Source organism: Falco cherrug, chromosome 3, assembly GCF_023634085.1.
Source record: "Falco cherrug isolate bFalChe1 chromosome 3, bFalChe1.pri, whole genome shotgun sequence".
Classification (NCBI taxonomy): Eukaryota; Metazoa; Chordata; class Aves; order Falconiformes; family Falconidae; genus Falco; species Falco cherrug.
Window position 1 is genome coordinate 109,312,687 of NC_073699.1, and position 21,209 is coordinate 109,333,895.

The 21,209-nt window shown below is 50.2% G+C and overlaps 1 protein-coding gene across 6 annotated transcripts in view; it reads left to right on the forward strand.

Moving 5' to 3' along the window:
- The window catches only part of ACAP3 (ArfGAP with coiled-coil, ankyrin repeat and PH domains 3), a 96,757-nt gene extending 78,473 nt beyond the window's left edge, over window positions 1–18,284 (forward strand). The window contains exons 12-25 of one of the 6 annotated variants that reach the window (XM_055706260.1): window positions 3,118–3,169; window positions 3,637–3,737; window positions 4,179–4,290; window positions 4,858–5,066; window positions 5,376–5,445; window positions 5,576–5,670; window positions 6,208–6,422; window positions 7,025–7,126; window positions 7,535–7,636; window positions 9,851–9,943; window positions 10,026–10,246; window positions 10,410–10,519; window positions 10,932–11,042; window positions 11,143–18,284. In XM_055706260.1, coding sequence (XP_055562235.1) covers window positions 3,118–3,169; window positions 3,637–3,737; window positions 4,179–4,290; window positions 4,858–5,066; window positions 5,376–5,445; window positions 5,576–5,670; window positions 6,208–6,422; window positions 7,025–7,126; window positions 7,535–7,636; window positions 9,851–9,943; window positions 10,026–10,246; window positions 10,410–10,519; window positions 10,932–11,042; window positions 11,143–11,290 — 1,741 coding nt within the window. In that variant the 3' untranslated portion in view covers window positions 11,291–18,284. Of the gene's footprint in view, window positions 1–3,117; window positions 3,170–3,636; window positions 3,738–4,178; window positions 4,291–4,857; window positions 5,067–5,375; window positions 5,446–5,575; window positions 5,671–6,207; window positions 6,423–7,021; window positions 7,127–7,534; window positions 7,637–9,841; window positions 9,944–10,025; window positions 10,247–10,409; window positions 10,520–10,931; window positions 11,043–11,142 lie in introns of all 6 variants that reach the window. The other 5 variants (XM_055706259.1, XM_055706262.1, XM_055706264.1 and 2 more) reach the window with 5 other exon arrangements.
- Window positions 18,285–21,209: the final 2,925 nt, after the last annotated feature.

The window sequence follows — 21,209 nt, forward strand, 5'->3', positions numbered from 1 at the left end:
AAACCTGTCTGTTTTGAGGCAGGGAGATATGCGAGATTGGAAATATCAACTGTGCTGCTGGAGCTGAGAAATGGCACTGACCGTGCTCTTAATAATTTATAAATATTTCATCTGATAGGTCACTGGGAATACCAGGCACACATGCCTCCTGCAATCAGCAGGAGTCTCTGCGGCTGCCAGAGACCTTGGGGAAGTGGAAGCAAAGGTTTCGTGTTCTAGCCTTGCTCGATATTTGTGTGTTTAGTTTCCCTTGAGGGTTTCATACACGGTTGTGCAAAAGGATTCAAGCTCTTCCCGTGAGTTTCTAATGCATGAGATCAATGCCTTCTGGACCTACATTTCCTCATCTCACCTAACAGGGAGATGATACGGTATTAAGGGATCTTTACTTGGCTGTGGGATACATTCAGTGTATACACCCCAGCAAGGCTGAAATGTGCTGCTGTTAGACATTGGAATAAATAAACACTAAATGGTTCAGTGAACAGTTTGTGCTATGCACAGAAACTGCCTGTATTTGCATGGAAGAAACACTTGAAATTATTAGAGATCCCTGCATTGGTTAGATAAGTGATTCCTTCTTTCTGAAGCTTCCCCTAGTACTAAGGAGATTCCAGTCAAATCTGGTAGAATTTTGTTACCCCTCAGGCTGTCCAGTCCCCTGACAGTTAAGTACTAAGTTTGTGCTTGGAGGAACCAGAAACCACAACAGCAGCTACAACACAGTGCATCAGCGTTTGGTTCTCTACCACTACGTGGAAGGATGCTGTAGACAGGGGGGGTCAGTCCCTTCTCCCAGATAATAGACAGGACAAGAGGGAATGGCCTCAGGGTGCACCAGGGCGGAGTTTATATGGGATATTAGGAAAAGTCCTTCACCAAAAGGGTGGTGAAGCCCTGGCACAGGCTGCCCAGGGAGGTGGTGGAGTCACCATCCCTGGGAGTGTTTAAAAAACACAGATGTGATGCTCAGGGATGTGGTTTAGAGGTGGGCTTGGCAGTGCGGGGTAATGGTTGGACTTGATGATCTCAGAGGTCTTTTCCAACCTAAATGATTCTGTGATTTCCGTGCTCACAAGCTGTTGCACTGGAAAGGTATCTTAGCTGAATTTTTATCAATCTTTTTTAGAATTTCCTGCTTGGTGTTTCCTAAGCAAAGCCTTGGTCTGTAGCATGGCTCCTTTCACTGACACCACTGGTTTATGTGGAGTAGCAGGTCGTTTCAAAGTTTGTCAAGTTAATGTCAAGACCTGTGCTTGACTCTTGTGATAGAGAGGAACAGTTCCAGGCAGCTCGCTTCTCTGAGCAGCAACCCTGGCTGTGAATTCGTGGGTCCCACCAAAGGGCACCTGTCCATGACCGTCTGGGACTTCCTGGTTTTCCTGATGTCTGAAGCAATGTTAGTGTCAAGGGCTCCAGGTTTTCAGTGTCCCCCAAATCCCAGCTGTCCTCCTACATTCCAGTCATGGAGAGCCTGTAGCCTCCCCACAGGCATCTCTTTCTCCTCAGTCCCACCTACTCCTTGCCATATCTGTCTAGGCTGTTCACGGCTCCGTAGCCTACTCATCACCTTCTCCGTCACCCAGCTCTTCACTGTTAGTGCCTCCCCCTCGTGTGAGCGGGAGGGAGCAGGCAGAGAGAACGGCAAAATCCGTGGGGCTGGGAGCCAGCGCCAGGCAGAAGCGCCTGCTCTGGGGTGGCGAGCAGGAGAGCACAGCTGTGAGTTGCAGCAGCAGCGACCAGAACCTGACAGAGAAACGTTCTGCCCAGCTTGGTGTGACAGCAGAGCTCCTGGAGCATAGACTGCTACTGTCAAAGCATCTCAGAATGATGCAGAAGCATATCAGCTCATCAAAACGGGCTCCCACATGGATGGGATGGCCTCCAGTTACCTGTATTTTCCCATTTCTCCCCAGGCATGTCAAGTCCTTTTGTTGTCTTTTATCTGTTTAACGTTTCAGCAATGATAAAAGAAAGAGAACCCTGTCTTGTCTCATTTTCCCAGGGAGCCTCGTTCTTTTGCAAACAGAGAATGTAATACATGCTCTAAATAACATCTTGCTGCAAAGCCTCTTTGACTCTTTATGCTCAGGTATTCCTGAAACCGTTTCCATTGCCCTCCATGAAGATGATCAGGTTGCTAAATCTTAGCTTGTATCTTAGAATGATGAGGGAGGGACGGGGGTTTGGATTTAGCACCGAAGATTAAGACACCGGGGAATTACCTCTGCTATAAGCAGCGCACGGACCTTCTGTCACTTGTATTTTAATGGAAAGCTGCTAGCTGGTGATTTCTTGCCTCCTAAGAAGGCAGATTCCCTTCACGCACACCTGTCCATACCGCAGCCACAGGGAGCAGGACCTTTAGCATCTCTTGGCCTCCTGAAGGTTGTCCCAAAAACCTGCCTGGTGGGTAGCATCGCCTGTATAAACAGCAAGATGTGCAACCCATTCCTATTATTTTCTCCAACGGTGTTTGTAGAGCTGCCAGTCAGCAGGGTTTTCTGAGGTGGATTTTTCTTTTTCCTACCTGGAAGTTTATTGATGATGTTAAGGGATTTCTGGCTTGCCTTAGGACAGCCTGCTTGGAGAGGCAGTAGGCACGCTGTATCTGGCATGGCACGTGCAAGTCATCCAACTTAGCCAGTAAATGTCAAGTACGCCCACTGTGCACGTATGCAAGTATGCCCTAACGAGTGCAACATGTCCCACAGGCACTGGATTTACTACCTGCGCCAGGGTCAGTCTGCACACACAGCCTTCTGCCCCAGAAATCGTAGGCAGTAAGATGGGACTGCCCGATTCCTTTGTTTCTTGTCTTTGCTTCCTTCTTGCTTTACATTGACATATCTAGAACACTTGCCATCGCAGCATCTCGGCGCCAGGAGTCGTTCCTTAAGGCTGTAAATCCTTTGTTTGCCCTCCGAGGGAGGGCACTGGAGACGTGCGAGCTTTTCTTGTGATGTTACTTTCCAGCTTCTTGGAACAAACTACGCTTTTTTATTTTATTTTGTTTTTTTTAAATGGAGAGCTATCCTGCTCTGCCACAGAGCAGAATGCCTCTCTGTAGCTCTGCTGGGTGCTTCTTCTGATGTCTGTGTGTCTGTCTTCCCTCAGGAGGTGGTTCTCCATCCAGAACAGTCAGCTGGTGTACCAGAAAAAGCTAAAGGTCAGTGAGGCTACCGCGGCTGATACTGGCAGGTTAGCCAGCTTGTCTGGTGTCCTGGTCTACCTTGCTGGGGGACTTCTGCACCGTGGCAAGGGAATGGGGTGGGAGGAGTGGGGGAGGGGGATTGGGTCAGAGGGACAGCAAGCCCGTTCAAGTGTTACTGTGCTCCAGAGTTAGACTGTACTGAGAACTAAGTGGCAGCAGATGGTGTTGGTGATGTAAATATTCACGTTCAGCAGAGGAAGCTGAAGTCCCCGCGAAGCCTGCCGCTTCACGTGCGTGTTGTCCCGTGCTTTGGTTCTGTATAACCCCCTCCTGTTGCCCTCCTTATCCAGTGGTGGGCTGGCTCGGCTCTCTCTAGACTCCACGTATGCTAACCAGCAGGGCTGGGGAAGGAGTTTTCTGGGAGGCCTGATTATGACAGGGATTCAGGGAGCCAACAAAGCCACCTATTCTCACCCTTCCAGGATGCCCTCACGGTAGTGGTGGAGGACCTGCGGCTCTGTACTGTCAAGCCGTGTGAAGACATAGAGAGGAGGTTTTGCTTTGAGGTCGTCTCACCTACCAAGTAAGTTTGGTGGCTTCCCTAGGCCATCCTCAGGGGAGCTGGGCTGTGCACGGAACTGTGAGAGATCGTAGATTTGAGCAGGTGCTGCCCTGGGCTGTTAAATGTTATCGGGAGATACTGTTGCCTGTACTGCAGACTCCCCGTGAAGTTTGTGAGACATCAGCATAAGCCAGAGCTTGGCCATGCATACCTAATGTACATCTAGACAGTGAAATGGGCAAAGGGCAGCTTTTCAAAGCAGCTAGCAGACCTGCCTGGAGTTTTTTAAAAGGGAACATCTCTGACAGCGCAAGCTTGTAGGATTCATTTTTGCCCCTTTACCTGTCAAACCAAGATGCTGCCCCCACTGGAACATCTACGCTGAGGATGAAGTGCAACAGTTTTGACCAAAACATGCACCCTGTCCTTTTGCTCTTTCCAATTCCTTTCCTTCCTTGGCAGGAGCTGCATGCTGCAGGCTGACTCGGAGAAGCTGCGTCAGGCCTGGATTCAGGCTGTTCAAGCTAGCATTGCTTCTGCATACCGGGAGAGTCCTGACAGCTACTATATTGAAGTGAGTGAGGGTGTCACAAAAGATCCATAATTGTGTCTCAGAGCCCTGATAGTGGGCTTTCACGCTGTGGCAGGTCCAGTGTGGGTGGACCATTTGGAAATACTCTTCTGCTCCCGAGGAGGGGAGCTGGTGTCAGTGCTAACTCAGAAGCAACAATCATTTACTAACCAAAGCCATGCTTATAGATCTGGGCTGGGGGGAAGGCAAGGCTTCAGATCGGTGTTGTCCTGACACCTTCATTTGCTTGCCATCACTCTGGATTGATGTTCCCCTAGGAATTATCTTCCCTTGGGAAGAGCTTGCTCCCTAGCTGGGACAAGTGCAAGCAAGGCACTTGATAGCAAGTAGTTTGCCAGACAATAGTCTGCATGCTGCCCGCGCTGCCGGGGCTGGGCTGGGCTGCAGCACAGTCTTGTGGCAACAATACAAATTAATGAGGACAGCCCTCATTAAACTAGGCCTAGTTTATTCTTTGGGTAATGCTTCCTATCCATCCCTCTGCTATGCAAAGCTCTGGTCCGTTCCACAGTGCTTTGCAGAATCCTGGAACCCTTTTTTTCCCTGCAGAGACTGGACCGGACTGCTTCCCCATCAACTAGCAGCATTGATTCTGCTACTGACTCCCGGGAGCGCAGTGTGAAAGGAGAGACCATCTTGCAGAGAGTGCAGAGCATCCCTGGGAATGACCAGTGCTGTGACTGTGGTCAGCCGGATCCTCGCTGGGCCAGTATCAACCTGGGCATTCTGCTGTGCATTGAGTGCTCCGGTATTCACAGGTACTGCGTGCGTGTGTGCTCTGTGCTGTCAGCCAGGGACGGATTGCAAGCTGCTGGGAAAAACGGTGGGGTCTGAATTACGACTGACTATAACGTTTGTACAGATAGATCCAAAAGTAATCGCTTGCTGCGGTACCTGTGTGTGTGCAGGTACATCTGTGTATGCACAGGCATAAAACTCGCTGCTGTAGCTACATCTGTATAGATAAATACGTAAGAACTGGATTGATCTTCTTCGTCTTATGGCAGGTGAGAACTTCTGTTCTGAGGGATGTAACCATATCAGTTTTCTTCCTTTTGCATAAATAGGAGCCTGGGTGTTCACTGCTCCAAGGTCCGATCTCTCACACTGGACTCCTGGGAGCCAGAGTTACTGAAAGTGAGTGCTGGGTTTTAACAGCCAGGGATAGACATGTGGTGGGCTTGGAGGGAGTCGTACTTGGTGGCAGGCTAGTCTAGAGGGACGGTAACTCCTCCCTGAGGATTTCATTCATTCCCTTGTATTGCAGCTGATGTGCGAGCTGGGGAACAGTACCATGAATCAGATCTATGAGGCGCAGTGTGAAGAGCTGGGACTTAAGAAACCAACAGCAGGGAGCTCCAGGTGAGTTCGAGTGCGCACACTGGTCCTCTCAGTCCTGTGGAAAGCTCTCCATCCACACAGCAAACCCAGTACCCTACGCTCTCCGGAAAGCCAGGTTAAGAGTGTGGCTGGCCCAAAATACCTCAGGTGCACCTATGCCAACCCACTCCCCCTGTAGCTAGCCTGAGCTTGGCTCTCAGAAAGGCTAGTGGGGTATTACCAACCAGCAACCTGGTGAAACGTGCTTGGGAACCAGGGCTTGCTGGGTTTGCGCCTGCTCTGAGACCTTTTGAATACCTGTAACTGAAGCTACGGTGTTGCCTAGGGCTGAACGTGTCACTCCACTCTTGGCTGCACCCTGCACTTCTTAGTTTTGCTTTGAAATGGGAGATATTTTCAGGTTTGAGAAACCCTCCTTGCTTAATACAGGCCTCAATGATTATTAGGACTCCGAACCAGGTTGAAAAAATGACCCAGAGCAGCTCCATCTCCTTGTGGCTGTTTGCTTTAGGTGAACTGTGTGACCCTGTGCACAGCTTTACACTGGTGTTCTCTTAGGCAGGACAAGGAAGCCTGGATCAAAGTGAAGTATGTGGAGAAGAAATTCCTGAAGAAGCTGCCGAATGGGGAGGCTCTAACAGAGAACGAGCGGAAACCTCGACGCTGGTGCGTGAAGAAGTGCCAGAGACACAACAGCACCACGAAAGCACCCACGGCTCGGAGGAAGTACCGCCACGAAGCAGGCAACGCGTCACCAGCCATGTTGTCATCAGGTAGGAACCCCCCTGGCCCCGGTCCCCAGTGAGCTGGGCTCACCTGCCCACTGCCCTTCGTAGGTGTGTGCGCGGCTGCCCGAATGTGTGCAGCCCTGTCTCTCTCTAGGATCTGCAAGCCTTCCAGAAACATAAGCAAACATGCTGTTGCACAGTTGACAGGTCGTTAGAGCCATTTCCTAATGCTTTCCATCTGTTTAAGGAGGTTCGTGTGGCTAAAGGAGGAGATTATTACACCAGGGTGATCCAGCAGCTTCTAAGCTTGCTTTGTGCACTTCTGTTTGTATTCCAGCTTTCTGCTTTTTAATAAGTTTCAAATCCTTGTGGTTTTACCTGCTTGGTCTGTAAGGGAGGCCGTGCATACGAAGGGTTCCGGCTGCTCAAAACGCTGTGGGGTGACTCGGTCTGCGGCGTGTCACCACCTGTGGTCAGCTCAGTGTTACACGTTTTGGTGTACAGGGGCATGAGTATGGCACTGGACACGTGGGGTGCATTGGACAGGCAAGCTCAGCCTGTGGAAATACAGCTGTAGAATGTGTCCCGCTTGTTCATTTGCGTGTTATTAACTATGTATTTCAACATCTTGCTGTATAAAATAGCAGCTACGCTGGAGAGGAAGTTCCGTCGAGATTCCCTCTTCTGCCCTGACGAGCTGGACTCTCTCTTCTCCTACTTCGACACCGGGGCTGGCTCTGGCCCACGCAGTAAGTACAAAGTGTCTGCTCCGGGCACGCTTGGCCTCCCAGCTCTTCTAGGGCATGTGCATTGCACCAGACCCAAGGCACGGTATCGGCCTCACTGGAGAGAGGGTAAATATTTCAGAAGAGTGACGGGGAGTTAGTTGCACAAATTCCAACCCGTTGCTCTTTTATTGCACTGATTATTTTAATATCCTATCCAGTCAGTCCCTGGTGTTTGCATTCTGGTGGATGGGATTTTTTCCCAACGTCTTTTACGCCCAGACTATGCATTCCATTGGCTTTTTTTCTGGTTTTTGTTTTGGCTTTTAATTTTTTTTTCTCCTTTTTTTAGCAAGTCTTACTGCGGACAATTTTTCTTTTTTTGTGTTTGTGACGATGAACTCCCCTCATATTCCGTCCACCTTCCTCTAGGTGCCAGCCACATCTCTATGCAGCATCCGCTAACAGGTGGCCCATGGAGTGGCAGTGGCATTGGTCCCGGTGGGAGCGGTATGCCGTTCCTCCTGGACGGAGGTAAGGTGACGCTCTGGCAGCTAGCAGCAAAAGAGACACCCAAATTTTACTTGTTCCACACCAAGCGTCAGAGGCAGTTATGTATTTTCTTGCAGCCAAACGAGTGAATTCCATACGTTACCTGTCCCTTGTGGCAAAGAGGCTGGCAAAAGCTTTTGAAAGGCAAAAAGCTTCCTAGGGTTTCCAGCAGTCAAGTTACTACATCTTAAAGGAACACCTGTCCCTCGGATGAGCTAAAGGGTCAAATCCTGCACAGGTGGGATCTCATGGCAAATAAGAAGCAAGAAATGTTTGCTTCAAGTGTCCCACACCGGTCACAGACTAGTCGTGGGTCCATTGTCATATGGAGCTGAGGAGTGGTAACTTTTTAAAACTTACTAGCTCAGTTGGCTTTTATTGTGTGAACTTAAGAGAAGTATTTATAGTCCTGAGTCAGCACAGCAGAAAACCACAGGCTTTCCTACAAGTACATGTTGTCTCTGGGTATCAGTGAAGAAGGTGCTTTAGTGCTTGTCTGAATTAGTGCCTTGAGGGCTACTCCAGTTTCGAGGATTTTAGCATTACTAGTCCACAGAAACAATACCTGGGAGATGTGGGACTTCAGAGTTGCTCAACAGCCTTGCCTTGCTCCAGTGGAAGAGAATAAGAATTTTATCACTGATTCAGTGGGAACAGAACTGGGAATTTGATGCGTTAATATTAATGTGATATGAGCCAGATCCTCCTTTCTTGCTTTGATGTAAATCTAGAGTAGTGCCACGTGGCCTCATTGGAGCCACACTACTTGTACTGACGTGACAGAGAGTGTAGTCTCACCAAGCAGTACGTTTGCGTTCCTCAGAAACCAGCAGGGATTTTTCTGACAGCAAATCCAAAAAAAAAGATATATGCCTGAGATGTGCCACTTCAGACCTTTCCTGTTGTAGCTTCATTATCTTCTTTGGCTGTTGAACAGTGCTGAAGGATTACTTGGGAGCCCTGATTTCAGGACCACTAATTTAGAGACTGTTCGTTATCTGGGACCTAGCTGTAGCTGCTCTGAAGATTTCAACAGAGAGCCTTAAGGTTAAGGTGTCTTGTTCTGCTGTGGTTTTCCAGGCTCAGATCTTTAGTTCTTGCAGGCTTTCCTGCTACGACTCTTTGCAAAGACGACTCTGCTCATGTTTTAGAAACATTTTGTCAGCTACAACTTGGCTGTTTTTTTCTTTCTAATCGCAGTGGTTTGAGTGAGGGTAGGTCTTGAGGTAGGTCGTGGGGACTTAACCTCCTGAGTTCTTGGAGGACAGGCACCCCCCGCCCTTACAGTCATTGGGAAGTTAAAAGCAGCAAGAAGCTGAACCCAGCCAGAGTTTCCAAGGGGGCCAGGCGTCCCCCAGGACAAAGGTGATGTGCCATCCCTGTTCCTGCAGGGACGATTCCTGCACATGCTTCTTCCTTTCTGTCATTTTTTTGACCGCTTTTGGGTACAAGCTGGAAAAAGTGCAAAGATTCTCTGCCGCTGACACACTGTGTGTCCTTGAACAAGTTGTTTCATCTCTTCGTGGCTCCATTTCTTGTATGTAGTCAGCTGTCTTGTGGCATTCACCAGCTAAACAGGGAAGGTGGGAAGCACTGCGGGGAGAGGGCAGGGATGTCTGTGGAGGTGAGTGAGCCAACGGACAATGCTTTAAGTTTGGCTTGAGATACACACTGTTGGTATTATTTGGCCCAGTCACTGTCAATAATCTGTGACACAAGAGCAATGTATTGGCAAGTGCCCCAGTGACAACCAAAAAGCTCTGGGGAGAGCATGGATAGAGTGGAAACAGATCATTAGTGGTAAAAGCAGAGGGGTGTCTTTGCTTATGACACTGCACAACCTGCTGCAAAGCTGTCTCTGCTGCTGCTCTGCTCCAGTCTCCGTCACAGCATCCTCATGGATTGCAGCAAGGGCTGTCCTCAGCCGTCCAAAGTGCCAGGGCAGTGTTGGAGCATCCCTGCATGAAGGGCAGCGTGGGGACATGGACACCATAAGGCTTTGCAATTTTTCCTTGGGCAGTTGTATGGAGTGGGGCTAAATGGGATAGCGGTCCCCCTCTCCCGTGCCAGCAGTGCCCGGTGCAATGTGTGTGTGACATTCTGCGCAGCCCTTTTCCCCTGCGGTCTCAGCTGTGCCTGGTACTGGAATGCCTGTGTATTAAAATGGCCTTGGTTTGTCTTCTGTTGGCCCTGCAGGTCTGAGCAGTGACAGCGGGCTCGGAGGCAGCACGGACGGCAGCACTGATATCCTGGTGTTTGGCTCTGTGGTGGACAGCGTGACAGAGGAAGGTGGGTATCTGGTGCTCTCTGGTGCCAACAACAGGGAACACCAGAAGCTTTTGGGTCATCTCCATCCTTTTCTGCCCCTTAGAGTGTGAGGTGTCGGAGGAGTCAAGCGGTGAAGCGGAGATCGAACAGGAGGCATCGGATCTGGAGGACCTGAGGGAGCTGCATCCCGGCTTGTTGATGTACAAGGCAGCGCACGCCCGAAACCTGCCTCTCATGGCAGAAGCGCTCGCACATGGTGCTGAGATCAACTGGGTGAATGATGAAGATGAGAACAAAACTCCTCTGATTCAAGCTGTGATGGGGGTATGGTGTGCTAGTGGCTGGGAGGCCAGGGTTGGAAATGTGAGGTCTTGACTCTGGCTCGGAGTGCGCTGACAGTGGGCGACTTACAGCCTGCCACGTGCTCGTGCATCCTCTCGGTGCTGCTGGCTGAACGTATTTAGAAAATTCCCCTTTACCTTGCCAGGGCTCCTTGATAACCTGTGAATTCCTGCTGCAGAATGGGGCAGATGTTAACCAAAGAGACAGCCGAGGCCGAGCTCCCTTGCATCATGCCACGTACCTGGGCCATACCGGGTAAGTCCTTTGCACGCTGCCGTGACGTGCTCCATCACCCTTGGACCGAGGTTCAGCGTTAGCACCGGGGTGCGCAAGGGAGCTGGCTGGGGGTGGGTTGCTTATTTGCAAATTTTTTAAATTTTTTTTGGCATATTTGCAAATAATATATATTTGCAAATGCTTTTTTATATCACATATAAATCAGCAGCTTGATTGTCTATCATCAGGGGGGCAATTATCCTTAAGACGGGGGGTAATTGGGCCCCTCTAGATCCATCCACTTCTCCGTGCCGCCGCAGCGTTCCCTGATCTAGAGCCGCACAAGTGAAGCCGTGCCTGCCCGTGGAAGGGTCCTGCCCTCTGCCCACTGTGGCGTGGGCTGGGGACGCTGGAATTTCTGCTCTCACGGTCTTGTCTTTCCCTTCTGCAGTCAGGTCTGCTTGTTCCTCAAGCGAGGGGCGAATCAGCACGCGGTGGATGGCGACGGGCAGGACCCGCTCAGCATTGCGGTCCAGGCAGCCAACGCAGACATCGTTACCCTGTAAGTGCAGCCGGTGTCTGCGGGAGCACTGCCCGTAAAGAGCCCTGGGGGAAGGAATCATCAAACCTCTCTCCCTTGTGCTTTCTCTGTTTCGCTCTAGGCTGCGTCTGGCTCGGATGAACGAGGAGATGCGAGAAGCAGAAGGTCCCTTTGGACAACCAGGTCAATATCCCAGCAACAGCCCTACCGAGCTGCAGTACAGAAAGTGTATACAGGAGTTCATCAGCCTTAATATAGATGAGTGTTAGTGACAACTCCCCCACGTCTCCTTTGCTGTCTTGAATTTGGGCTGAATTTCTAGAAGCCCCGAGAGCCCCGTCCTTGGTATATTGGTGTTTCTTGCAGATTGGTCTGTTTTGGATGCCTGCACGTATAGGTTGAGATGCACGCAGGAAGGAAAAGGGGTCTTTCCTGTTAGCGTTTCTCATGCTTGACTACTGGATGGTTGATTTGGTGTAGGAGATTCCTAGGGCATAACTACAGACCATGGCGTGTGGACTTGAGTGTGTGGAAAGTATGGGAGATGAGTTTAGCATTTAAAAAAAAAAAAAAAAAGAAAAGAAAAAAAAAAAAAAAGAGAAGAAAAGGAAACCCTCTATCACCAGGAGAAACCCACCAACGATACGATCAGACGAACCTGTCTCTGCTTCAGTGTAGGTCCCACGCACTGAGTCCTCGTCTGGACAGTTTGGTTGGAAGGGATTCTGACGTGGAGCCCTCTGTCCTGGCAGTGTGACCAGCAGCCTGCTCGCTCGCGGGATTGCTGCAGCATCTGGGAGCTGCTGGGGCACGTTTAGAGAACTAAAAGATGACCTCAAAGTCAGGAACAGGCTGTTTTGTGGGGCAGAGAGGTTTTGCTCCAGACGTCACGACGGAAGGGGTAGGATCGAGAGCGATGGCTACTCACCTTAATTGCTCTCAGGACTATACCAGCCACGCTCCCCCTTGTTTGCCCTTGGTGGTTAGCTGGTCAAAGCCATAGCTCGCCTGCTTCCTGGGCCAAGATGCGATCTGCATGGCATTATGGAAGCAGCAGTGCTAATTTTTTGAGGCTGGGAGAAGCTTGTCGCTGGCGACGGGCTTTGTGTCAGGGAAGAAAAGCCACGTCCAACTCCCACTGCCTGAATGGCTGGCTGCACGATGCGATTTGACCCTGGTTCGGTTTGTTTCCTGGTCACTTCAGATTTCTGACTTAGCACCTGTGTGAAGGAGACATCTACTTGCATGTGTATCCCTCTGTGCTCTCCCCCCGCACGCTGAAGCATGTGAGTAGGGCATCTCCGTAGCTGGCCCAGGGGCTTTTGAGTTCTCCAATTCCAATGACCGGCAGAATCTTCTTTTTTTTTGTTTCTTTCCTTCTTCTTGTATTCTTTGCTGGAGTAGGGGAATGTGTTTCTACTTGGAGCACTTTGTTGCTGTGTTTATACGGTCTCTTCTGGGCATCGTGCTACAGCAGCTCTGCGGGGATGCTGCAGCCACGTCATCCCGTCTCAGGAGGGCTTACAGAGCATGTGTACCACTGGCAGGTTGTCCTCTGGCTGGGAGTTTGGATGCCAAGCTGAGGGGAGCTCCTCTAAGAGCCTCTGCAAAGTTCCCTCAGCTGCAGCTGACATCAGAGTTTGTCGGGACTCGTGGCTGGCAGTCCACGTATTTAACCCGCCTGGGCACCTCGGCTGCTGGCTCCGAGGCTGGGCCATAGTGCCTTACGGGTCCTGCTGGGATCTCGAGGGGATCCAGATCTCACAAGGAACGCAAGAACACCAGGCAGAGTTCCCCATCCTCCTGTGTTACATCAGCAGTGAGACACGGTCGCGTTATTTTTCGTCCAACCCACATGTGATTTCTACACCTTTCTTTGTGTGCTGGCTGCTGTCGTGCTGCAGCCCATCCAAGGTCAAACCTTTGCAGGTTTGTTCCTGCTGACACAATTGTGACACAACTCAGATGCTGGAGCAGCAGCAATCCAGCTCTTCCCTCGGGATACTGCCCTCAGGGACTGAACCAACAGCTCGTGGTCCACCCACGCAGTGAAAAGTGGAACGATAAAGAAACTCCACTTGGTCTCTGGTAGGGTGTCCTGTCAGGACAAGGGAGAGTCCCTGCTTCCTTAGGAAAGTGCTGTCCCAAGTTTTGCTGCAGCCAGACCACAGTTTTTCTGTCTGTGCGGTCTGGGTCTTGAAGTCCATCTTTATCTTGTTGTTTATTCATTCTTGTTCCCTCTGGAGCTTTGGGATGCACGGTACCAAGTGCCAAGTTCTGATCTCAGTCTGTTGCAGATCCCAAATGGTCCTAGTGACTGTGCTGAAACCGCTGCGTGTCGACAGCAGCACAAAATCTGCCCCCAGACCTGTCACGCTTCCTTAAGTAACTGACTATCTCCTTCCACCAATCATGGAAAATAAAAATTAACGAGCTTGGCTCCATCAGCCTTTTTATCATTGGTGACGCCTTTTGTGGTGTTCTCCATCACCCTGCTCTCTGTCCTCGGAGCCCAGTGCTGTACACAGAGCGTGCTGCTGCTGCTGCTGCTGCTGCTGCTGCTGCTGCTGCTGCTGCTGCTGCTGCTGCTGCTGCTGCTGTGCCAGGACGATGTGACTCATGGCTTGTGTGAACCTGCCAGTTCACCGCACGCAGAGGGGCTGGAGCGGGACATGCGTTCTCCCTTCTGAGCCCTCCAGTGCCTGTAGTCTACTACTACCCTGTAGTCTTTGAGCGGGCACTACTCCCTCTCAACTCTGCTCGGAGCAGAAGCTGTAGGACGTGCCCTCAGCAGTGGGCAGGTTGCTTGGTTTGTTCGTGCCCTGTTCAGCTCTGGCGCCCTCGAGAGCGATTCCAGACTGCCTGTGGGATGAAGCGCTGTGACCTACAATGTCATCGTCACTGCAGTTGGGTTTCAGAGGAATGCCAGGATGTGTATTAGTTCCGAGGACAGTTTCATCCTGCGTAGGGCCCATGTTCTGATTGTAGCTCCCTCGTACAACTCCGGAATCACGTCCCTGAAAGTGATACCGGGTGCTGGCAGATGTGCGTAGCTGTGGCTGCAGTGCTGCTACACGGTCTCCTTCAGTTTACGTTTAATATACCATAGGTTAAATATCTCTTCCCGATACCTGTGTGAAGGTACAGCTGGCATTGCTGCCCACTCGCTGTTTCTTGTGCAGGATTACAGAAGGTTACCACTTGATGTTCTCATGGAGCTTCATCTTTTGGTCCTTTGTGCTGGAGTTCGTCTTCTTTCTGGTTCAGGTCACCCTAAATTTAAATGGGCTTCCCCACTGAGCAGGGTGGTGCCTTCATTTGTGCGTTGCTGCCCCATTTAGCACCCCTGCCTTGTCGTCAGTTGAGCCCACTTACTCTGGTGGCAGCGTTGCTGTCGGTCTGAGTGGGCTCAGGAGTAAATCTGTAGTCTTATACATGCCCTGTGTGAAATGCCCCGCAGACCCCCGTGCTCCGTGCAGAGCTCAGGCGGTGCTGGGTGCTGCTGGCCGGTGCGAGGAGCGGTGGTGCTGAGCCTGCCAGCGGCACAGCAAAGCCCTCCAGCACGTCTTTGACTTCGGTGTGAGGCTGTGCCATGCTTGGATGATGCCCATCGCCCTGCGGCATCCAGACCAGCGCTTGGAGTGCTCAGTACAGGAACCAGTATTCAGCCAAGAACTCTGCTCCCCGGGTTAGGAACGGAACCTCGGTAACGAGTTCTCTTTGATAATCCTGTCCCCTTTTGTACTCATCTGCACTGATTTAGACACTTGTCAGTGCTGACATCCCCTCGAGCTGTGCCCTCCCCCAGCAAAAGGCCACACTGAATCGGAGCTGGCATCTTTCGGGGTGCTGCAGAGGTCCTGAAAGCAAAATAGATCTTTCACCACTGCCACGGTCCTATTCTGTTAACGAATCCCAGCACCATCATTGCCTAGCGAGGTTTTTCACATGTACCTTCAAGCACCCCAACTGGTTTTCCAGCTTTTTATGAGGAGTTAGAAATAGGACCGACCTTTTCTGTAAGCCAGTGAGAACTAGAGACATGGCTTCCACTTTGGGTCATTTTATTTCACCGTCAGCATTAGCGGCTCATGACGACAATAAAAAAAATCGTGTACAGTTATGTCCGTTGAAGCTCAGACTCACTGCTGAAGTACATGAAGTTCAAGCATATGTAAATACTGAAGCAAAAAGCAGTGTCTTGCAAGACAATTTATCTATTTAACATGTATTGGTACTTTATTTAGATTCAATGTATAAAGCAACTTTGTGCACTTTTCCTACATACAGTATTGGGGGGGTTTATGTTCTTTTGTTATGGGTTTTGTGCTGTCTTTTTTAATCAGTGAAATTGTTAAGTATTTAATTTATTATTGATGTGCCCAGAGGACTAGTGCAATTTTTATTCAATACAGTTTGTCTGTATTTAATGTCAGGATTTTTTTTGTAGCATTGTTAGGGAATATTTTTCAAAACCTGCCTTTTTCCCCCCCCATGATTTTCCTTTCTTCCCCACCCCCACCCCCCCTTTTTCTATTCTCATTATACAGATCATGAGGCATTAAATGCCTCTGGTTTGAAATATAATCAAACACTTTACTACATCCTGCAGTTTCTAAAACAATAAGGTTCTCCAGGAAAAAAAATGCTAAGGAGGCACTTCTCACTGTTTTCTGTGTTTATTTGATTTATTTGCTTGGGGTGTACGTGTGTGTGTGTGTGCGCTTAGAGGTTTGGAAGAAAGAGTGGGGAACTTGTACGGAAAATTTGGTTTTGGCGAAGTAAATAGCCAACCAGGCTCCAGGGAAGACTCAATATTGAACTCTTTCTTTTTTTTTTCCTTCTTCAAATACAGCTGTATTTGTGTTGTACAATCTTGTTTGAAATATCTGATGCCAAAACTACTCTCTTTTCGTTCTTCTTTTCCAAGAGTGTGTATGTTACCTATACGATGGTAACTTGGTTTGCAACCACAGTTAACATGAGGAGATTTGCCTTTGTCTAGAAAGCAACATGCCAGGCATTGCCACAACACAAACGGAGCCAAACCATTGCCTCAGCCACGCAGATTCTGTCATCTTTTGAGTTTTTGAGATCCGGGTGAATATTTCTATACTTGTCCTAGCTTTTGTTTGACTTGACCCAAACCCTCTAACCAAGTGCCTGGACAGGCAGTCTAGGTTTGAACCTCTGATTCCAAATGGGATGAGTTCAGGTTGCTGGCAAGTTGATCTGCCACCCTCTGTGTTCCCTCTCCACGTGTCATCCAGGGAAGCCTCAGGTTATTTTAGTACTGTTGTCGCTGAGATAGTCTCTGCAATGTGGAATTTCTTTGAGCAGTCTAGAAGAAAGACGTGGAACTGGAAGAGTTTATGTCTTTAACGAAAAAGATTTGACAAGCTGAGACTGTGATCAGTGCGACGTAGATCAGTAACCTCTCAGACCAGCAAAAATGGCCATTATTTATGCAAAAGAAACCCAGGACCTCCTAACGAAATGCACTGATTAACTCGCTGTCCAATGGCCACAACACAGCTGGTGGCCACGGCTGAACGGCTGGGTTGTCCCTGCGCTGCTCGACCGTCCCTCAGCCCACTTCTCTCTCCTCACTGCCCGAGCATTCTTGCTTTCAACCAAAGACAAACCAGGATGAACGGATTAAATGTGATATGGAACCGTTGGTTAGCAGATGACAGATGCCTGCGTGAGTGTGCATGTGAGTGAGGTGCTGTTATATGGAGGAGGGGGCGTGGGGAAGGCGTGACTGAGCAGAAGGGAGAGTGGGAGTTCTGATGAAACAAGATTTTTTTGATTTTTTTTTTTTTTTTAGATTCCAAAATACAGAGTGCTGTTTCCATAGGAATGTGATTCATATCAGTCTGCCTGCTGGTTCCTCAGCCTTGTAGGGAATTTGGGCTGGGGTCCATCCCTTGTGAGCTGTATGCCCAGCGCTGGGTTAGTGGGAAGACGGGGCAGCTGAGTGGTTACGGGAAGGGAATGAGGGACGGAGGTGGGTGTAGTAGCCAAGAGAGTTTCCAAGGCACGAGGAGGACCAGGTGTGGTTCTAGTGCAGCAGCCGAGATGGTTAGAGCCGCTAGCTGACGTAGGAGTGTTTGCTCCACAAACACATCTCGGCACTTGGCCCCTTACTCGCGGTGAGGACCACGAGGGAGCACCTTGGTATGTCCCCGTGCTCCGACAGGTGACGTTTTGGGAGCATCCAGGTGGTTGCCTTCAGGTTGCCAACAGATCTGTAGAGATGTCTCTGTTGACTTCCACCCATCATGTCCCTCCAGCAGCACACGAATGTCTGCGTGGGTTCCCCGGGGCCGGGAGACCTGCTGGATCACAGGAATCGAGTAAGCCTTTCCGCAGGGGTACGCGGGCTGGCAGCCTGGAGCGAAAACCTTGGGGGTGACCCCCAGCCAACTCTTCCTGGCTCAGGCTCCCGCACCTTCCTATCGAAACAGCACGAGAAAGCAGTTCTTTAGCCAAGTCAAAGCTGCGGTGTGGTCAATTAATATTAACCCGTCACACGCTGGATGGCTGGGCTGCTGCGCCAGGGGCTGACACTTGCTGTAAATACGCTATAACCTATTAACCTCCTTCACTTGCCTGCTTTCAGTACAACTTTGTAACATGTTTTTTAATTCCCCCTTTCCCTACACAGCCTGTACTGACTGTAACTATGGAACCAGATATTCTGTATGTTATTATCTTTGTACAATTTTAAAACCTGTTGCTGTGGTGTCTGCCTTTTTTCCCCCCTCCCTTCTCTTCTATTGTCTCTTGAAACACTGTTAATAAAAATCTAGATAAACTCCCTCCCTCCTCCTCCTTTGGCTTGATTTATTTACGTAGGATGCCTTCCCTTGTTGCTTGTATTAACTGGATCTAGAAAACCATTCCTTCTTAACCCCCTTCCTTCTTTTCTGCAACCCACAGCTTGAGTTTTATGGCAGTGAATGGACTGGAATGCCACGTAAATACTCTGCATTTCTGCTTGGGTTTCTGCGATGGTGTGATTTGAGGGTGCTTTGGAATAAGGTTGGGGTGAAGGTGACAGGCTCACATCACACACACACACACACCCGCCCCGACCCACCCGTTCACTTTTCTTCAGGGTACCTGGATCAGTTCGTGCTTGGTGTGTTATGGGCTCTTTAAAAGGAGACCCTGCACCAGGTGAAAATATGGGTCCTCTGTGCATGGACCACCGTGTCCCACACACCAGGGTGCACCTTCCCTGCTGGCTTCTCTCATACTGTGTGTCTGTGGCGGAACAATAAAAGAAGAAGAAGAAAGACTGGCCTGGCCTTGTGATTTCTATCGTACTGAGCATGGAAAGCAAATGCAGGAAAAGAAAATTGTGGATTAATCCCTGTTTTTCCCTGGAGGGACAAACAGATCCCAAGTGATGAGCTCAGTGGAGGAGTTAAACAGGGAAGATACTTTGAAATCAGCAGCATTACGGTCATTCATGGACGGCGAGCTGCGTGGTCTCACAGTAAATTCATAAGCACAGAGCTTGGGAGACACGTGGCTTGTTCCCACCCTGTCACTGACCCCCTCTGCCACCCCTTTATTTTACCACCTATTTACTGTCTAAAATGGAGACTGGGGTCTCACTGGCCTCACAAGAATAAACACACTGAAGACCGAAACGCGATTACAGAAACCCAGATCTCGAAAAGACTCTTTCTTTAGTTAAAGAGGATTAAATGCTTAAATATCTTCACAAATCCGGGACTAACACTTTACTACAACAGGATTCTGGTAATCGGAGTTACACCTCGGTGTTGCCAGAGCAAGTATCTCACCGGTACGCAGCAGGGGTGGTGAGCTCACTGAGGAAGGCTGGTTTCATCATTTTACCAAGGGCAGGAGGTGATGGAAATTCTCTCTCCCGCTACCAAAGTGCCACTTTGCCACCAGCCCACTGGTGTCAGAACTAAGTTGGGATCAAAGAGGAGGAGGAGGAGGAGGAGCGGCTCTTAGCTGGTGTCTAGACTGGAGCTCAGCCCAGTCAGCACCCACTTCCCTGGTGCTGCCAGGTGTGCTTAGCAATTAACAGCAAACTCGTCCTAAATAAACCTTGGGGAGATGAGTCTGTGTTGTCCTCGTAGGAAAGCCACCTGATTTCTGTAGAGTGCAGAAAGGTGGGTTTTTTTCTTCTTCTTCTTCTTCTTCTCCCAGAAAGGGAGTACGTTTTATTTAGGGAAGGTGGGGGGGCATCGGCAGTGGGGAGCTGGTGGAAATGCTGGGAAGGCGGGGTGATGCACGCAGGGGGTGACAGCGCGGGCACAGCGGGGGCTGGGAGGGGACAGCAGTTTGAGCGGCTGCGAGGCAGAAGTCCAGGTGGATGCGTTGGTATGCACAGGACGGTGCTGCCGGGGGCGGTGGGAACAGGCAGAGTCCCACCAGTGGGAGGAGGGGCTCGAGTGACTGGAGTCAGAAGGTACCAGGTAGGTCAAGCTGGGTTTGCGGTGGGCACAAACCTCCGAGATTTCCTGAGCATCGCCGTGCCCAAAACCAGCAGCCGCGGGTGGAAGCCTGCCTGCCGGTGAGCCTGGCGTTACCAGCCCTTGCCACCTGCCCGTGGGCAATGCTGAGGGCCGTTAGTCCAAAGAGCTTTGGGGCTGGCTGCTCTTCGTATGGACATTTCCTCGTTCTTTCTGATTCTAGAGCTTTACAAGCCAGCAAAGCACTTTAGTATGAGAAGGTTTAAAATATGAAATTCATTTGGCACAGGTTTATGGCTTGAAAAGAAGCAGCTAAAGGAACTTTCCCCCCCAAGAGACGCAGGATTCTCACTCCCTTGGTAGCCCTTCTGTCTGATCTGATTAAGACACATTCTGATTTCATTAATGCAATGAAACACATGAGCGGTGTGGCAACGTAAGAGACATCTCAGCCCTTCAGACAAGGTGTTTCTCCTCAGAGAGAAGCCCTCAAACACCTCCCTGACCAGACAACAGAATGCAGCTTCCACAAGCCCCCCCAGACACTGGCAGCCGGGGGAGATGCTGCCAGGCGAGCACAGTGCGGTGGGACTCGGGGGGGCTGGACCCCCTGCCCCGGCCAGGCAGAGCCCAGGTGATGGGCTTGGGGGGCTGCTGGCAGCCTCCTGCTGAGGCCCACAGAGCAGCTTGCTGAGCAGCTGTAGGGAATTATAGGGGAATGAAGGCAGGTTAATTAACATTGATAATATACAGCTGTGGGCTGGCTTCAGGGGCGGTGGGTTGGCTGACGTGGATAAGGTGCCGCTGTGGCTGGTTCCTGCTAAGTAGTTAAATAGCTCTGAGGGGCATGGAGGAGGACCTCTGGATGGAGAGAGGCCTGGAGGAAGCAGCGGGAGGAGAGTGAGAGCCAGCCCTGGGTGGAGGAGAGACAAGGAGAAGGATGCAGCAGAGGCAAGAAGCAGGGTGGACTGGCCTGAAGAGGATGAAGAAACAGCACGAGCGGTAGATGAACTTGGGGGGGATCGGTGGCTGTGCTAGGGCAAGGTGTGCTAACTAGTTATTGAAGTTAACCTGGGATGTGATGGTAAAAGCCTTGTTGCAGCTTGATAGTTCTGAGAGTGCTGTGATAGTGGAGCTTGTGGCAGGGAAGGGGCTCGACCCACCCTGCTGCTTTCTTTAAATTTCTGTGAGAGCCATAGCAGCTTTCCATCGGGGGAGAATAGCCTGGCAGCTAGAGTAGGGAGCTGGGGCTCTGAATTTATACACCTTCACGTACCTTATACCTTTCTACAGATTGCTGTGTGATTCTGAGTATAATAATGACTCCCATTTGTACCTCGGTTTTTGCTCCACGCTGGAAGCGCATGGCTCTGATATAAGGAGCTCCCGTCAGGACAGATGTGTCAGTGATGATCTCAGGCACTGAAGTGTGACCCTAGTGCAAAATTTGTGTGGCTGATTTCTCAACTATAGCAGGCTACGGGAATGTTCTGTAATAAAGAGGTAGCTCCTAAGCTGAAAATTAGTCCACACCCTCAGAGAAGACTGCTCTAAGCTACCTTTGAATTGGGTGCCTATTACTCATGCTGCCACTAGCTTAGAAATCATTATTTTATTCTACTAAAGGTGGCACAAGCAGGTGCGAAGCAGTTTTTCTCAACACCCCATAGCAAACCCCACGCAATTTTTTCTCTTCCAGCCCTACCCCTCTGTACCACAGCCATTC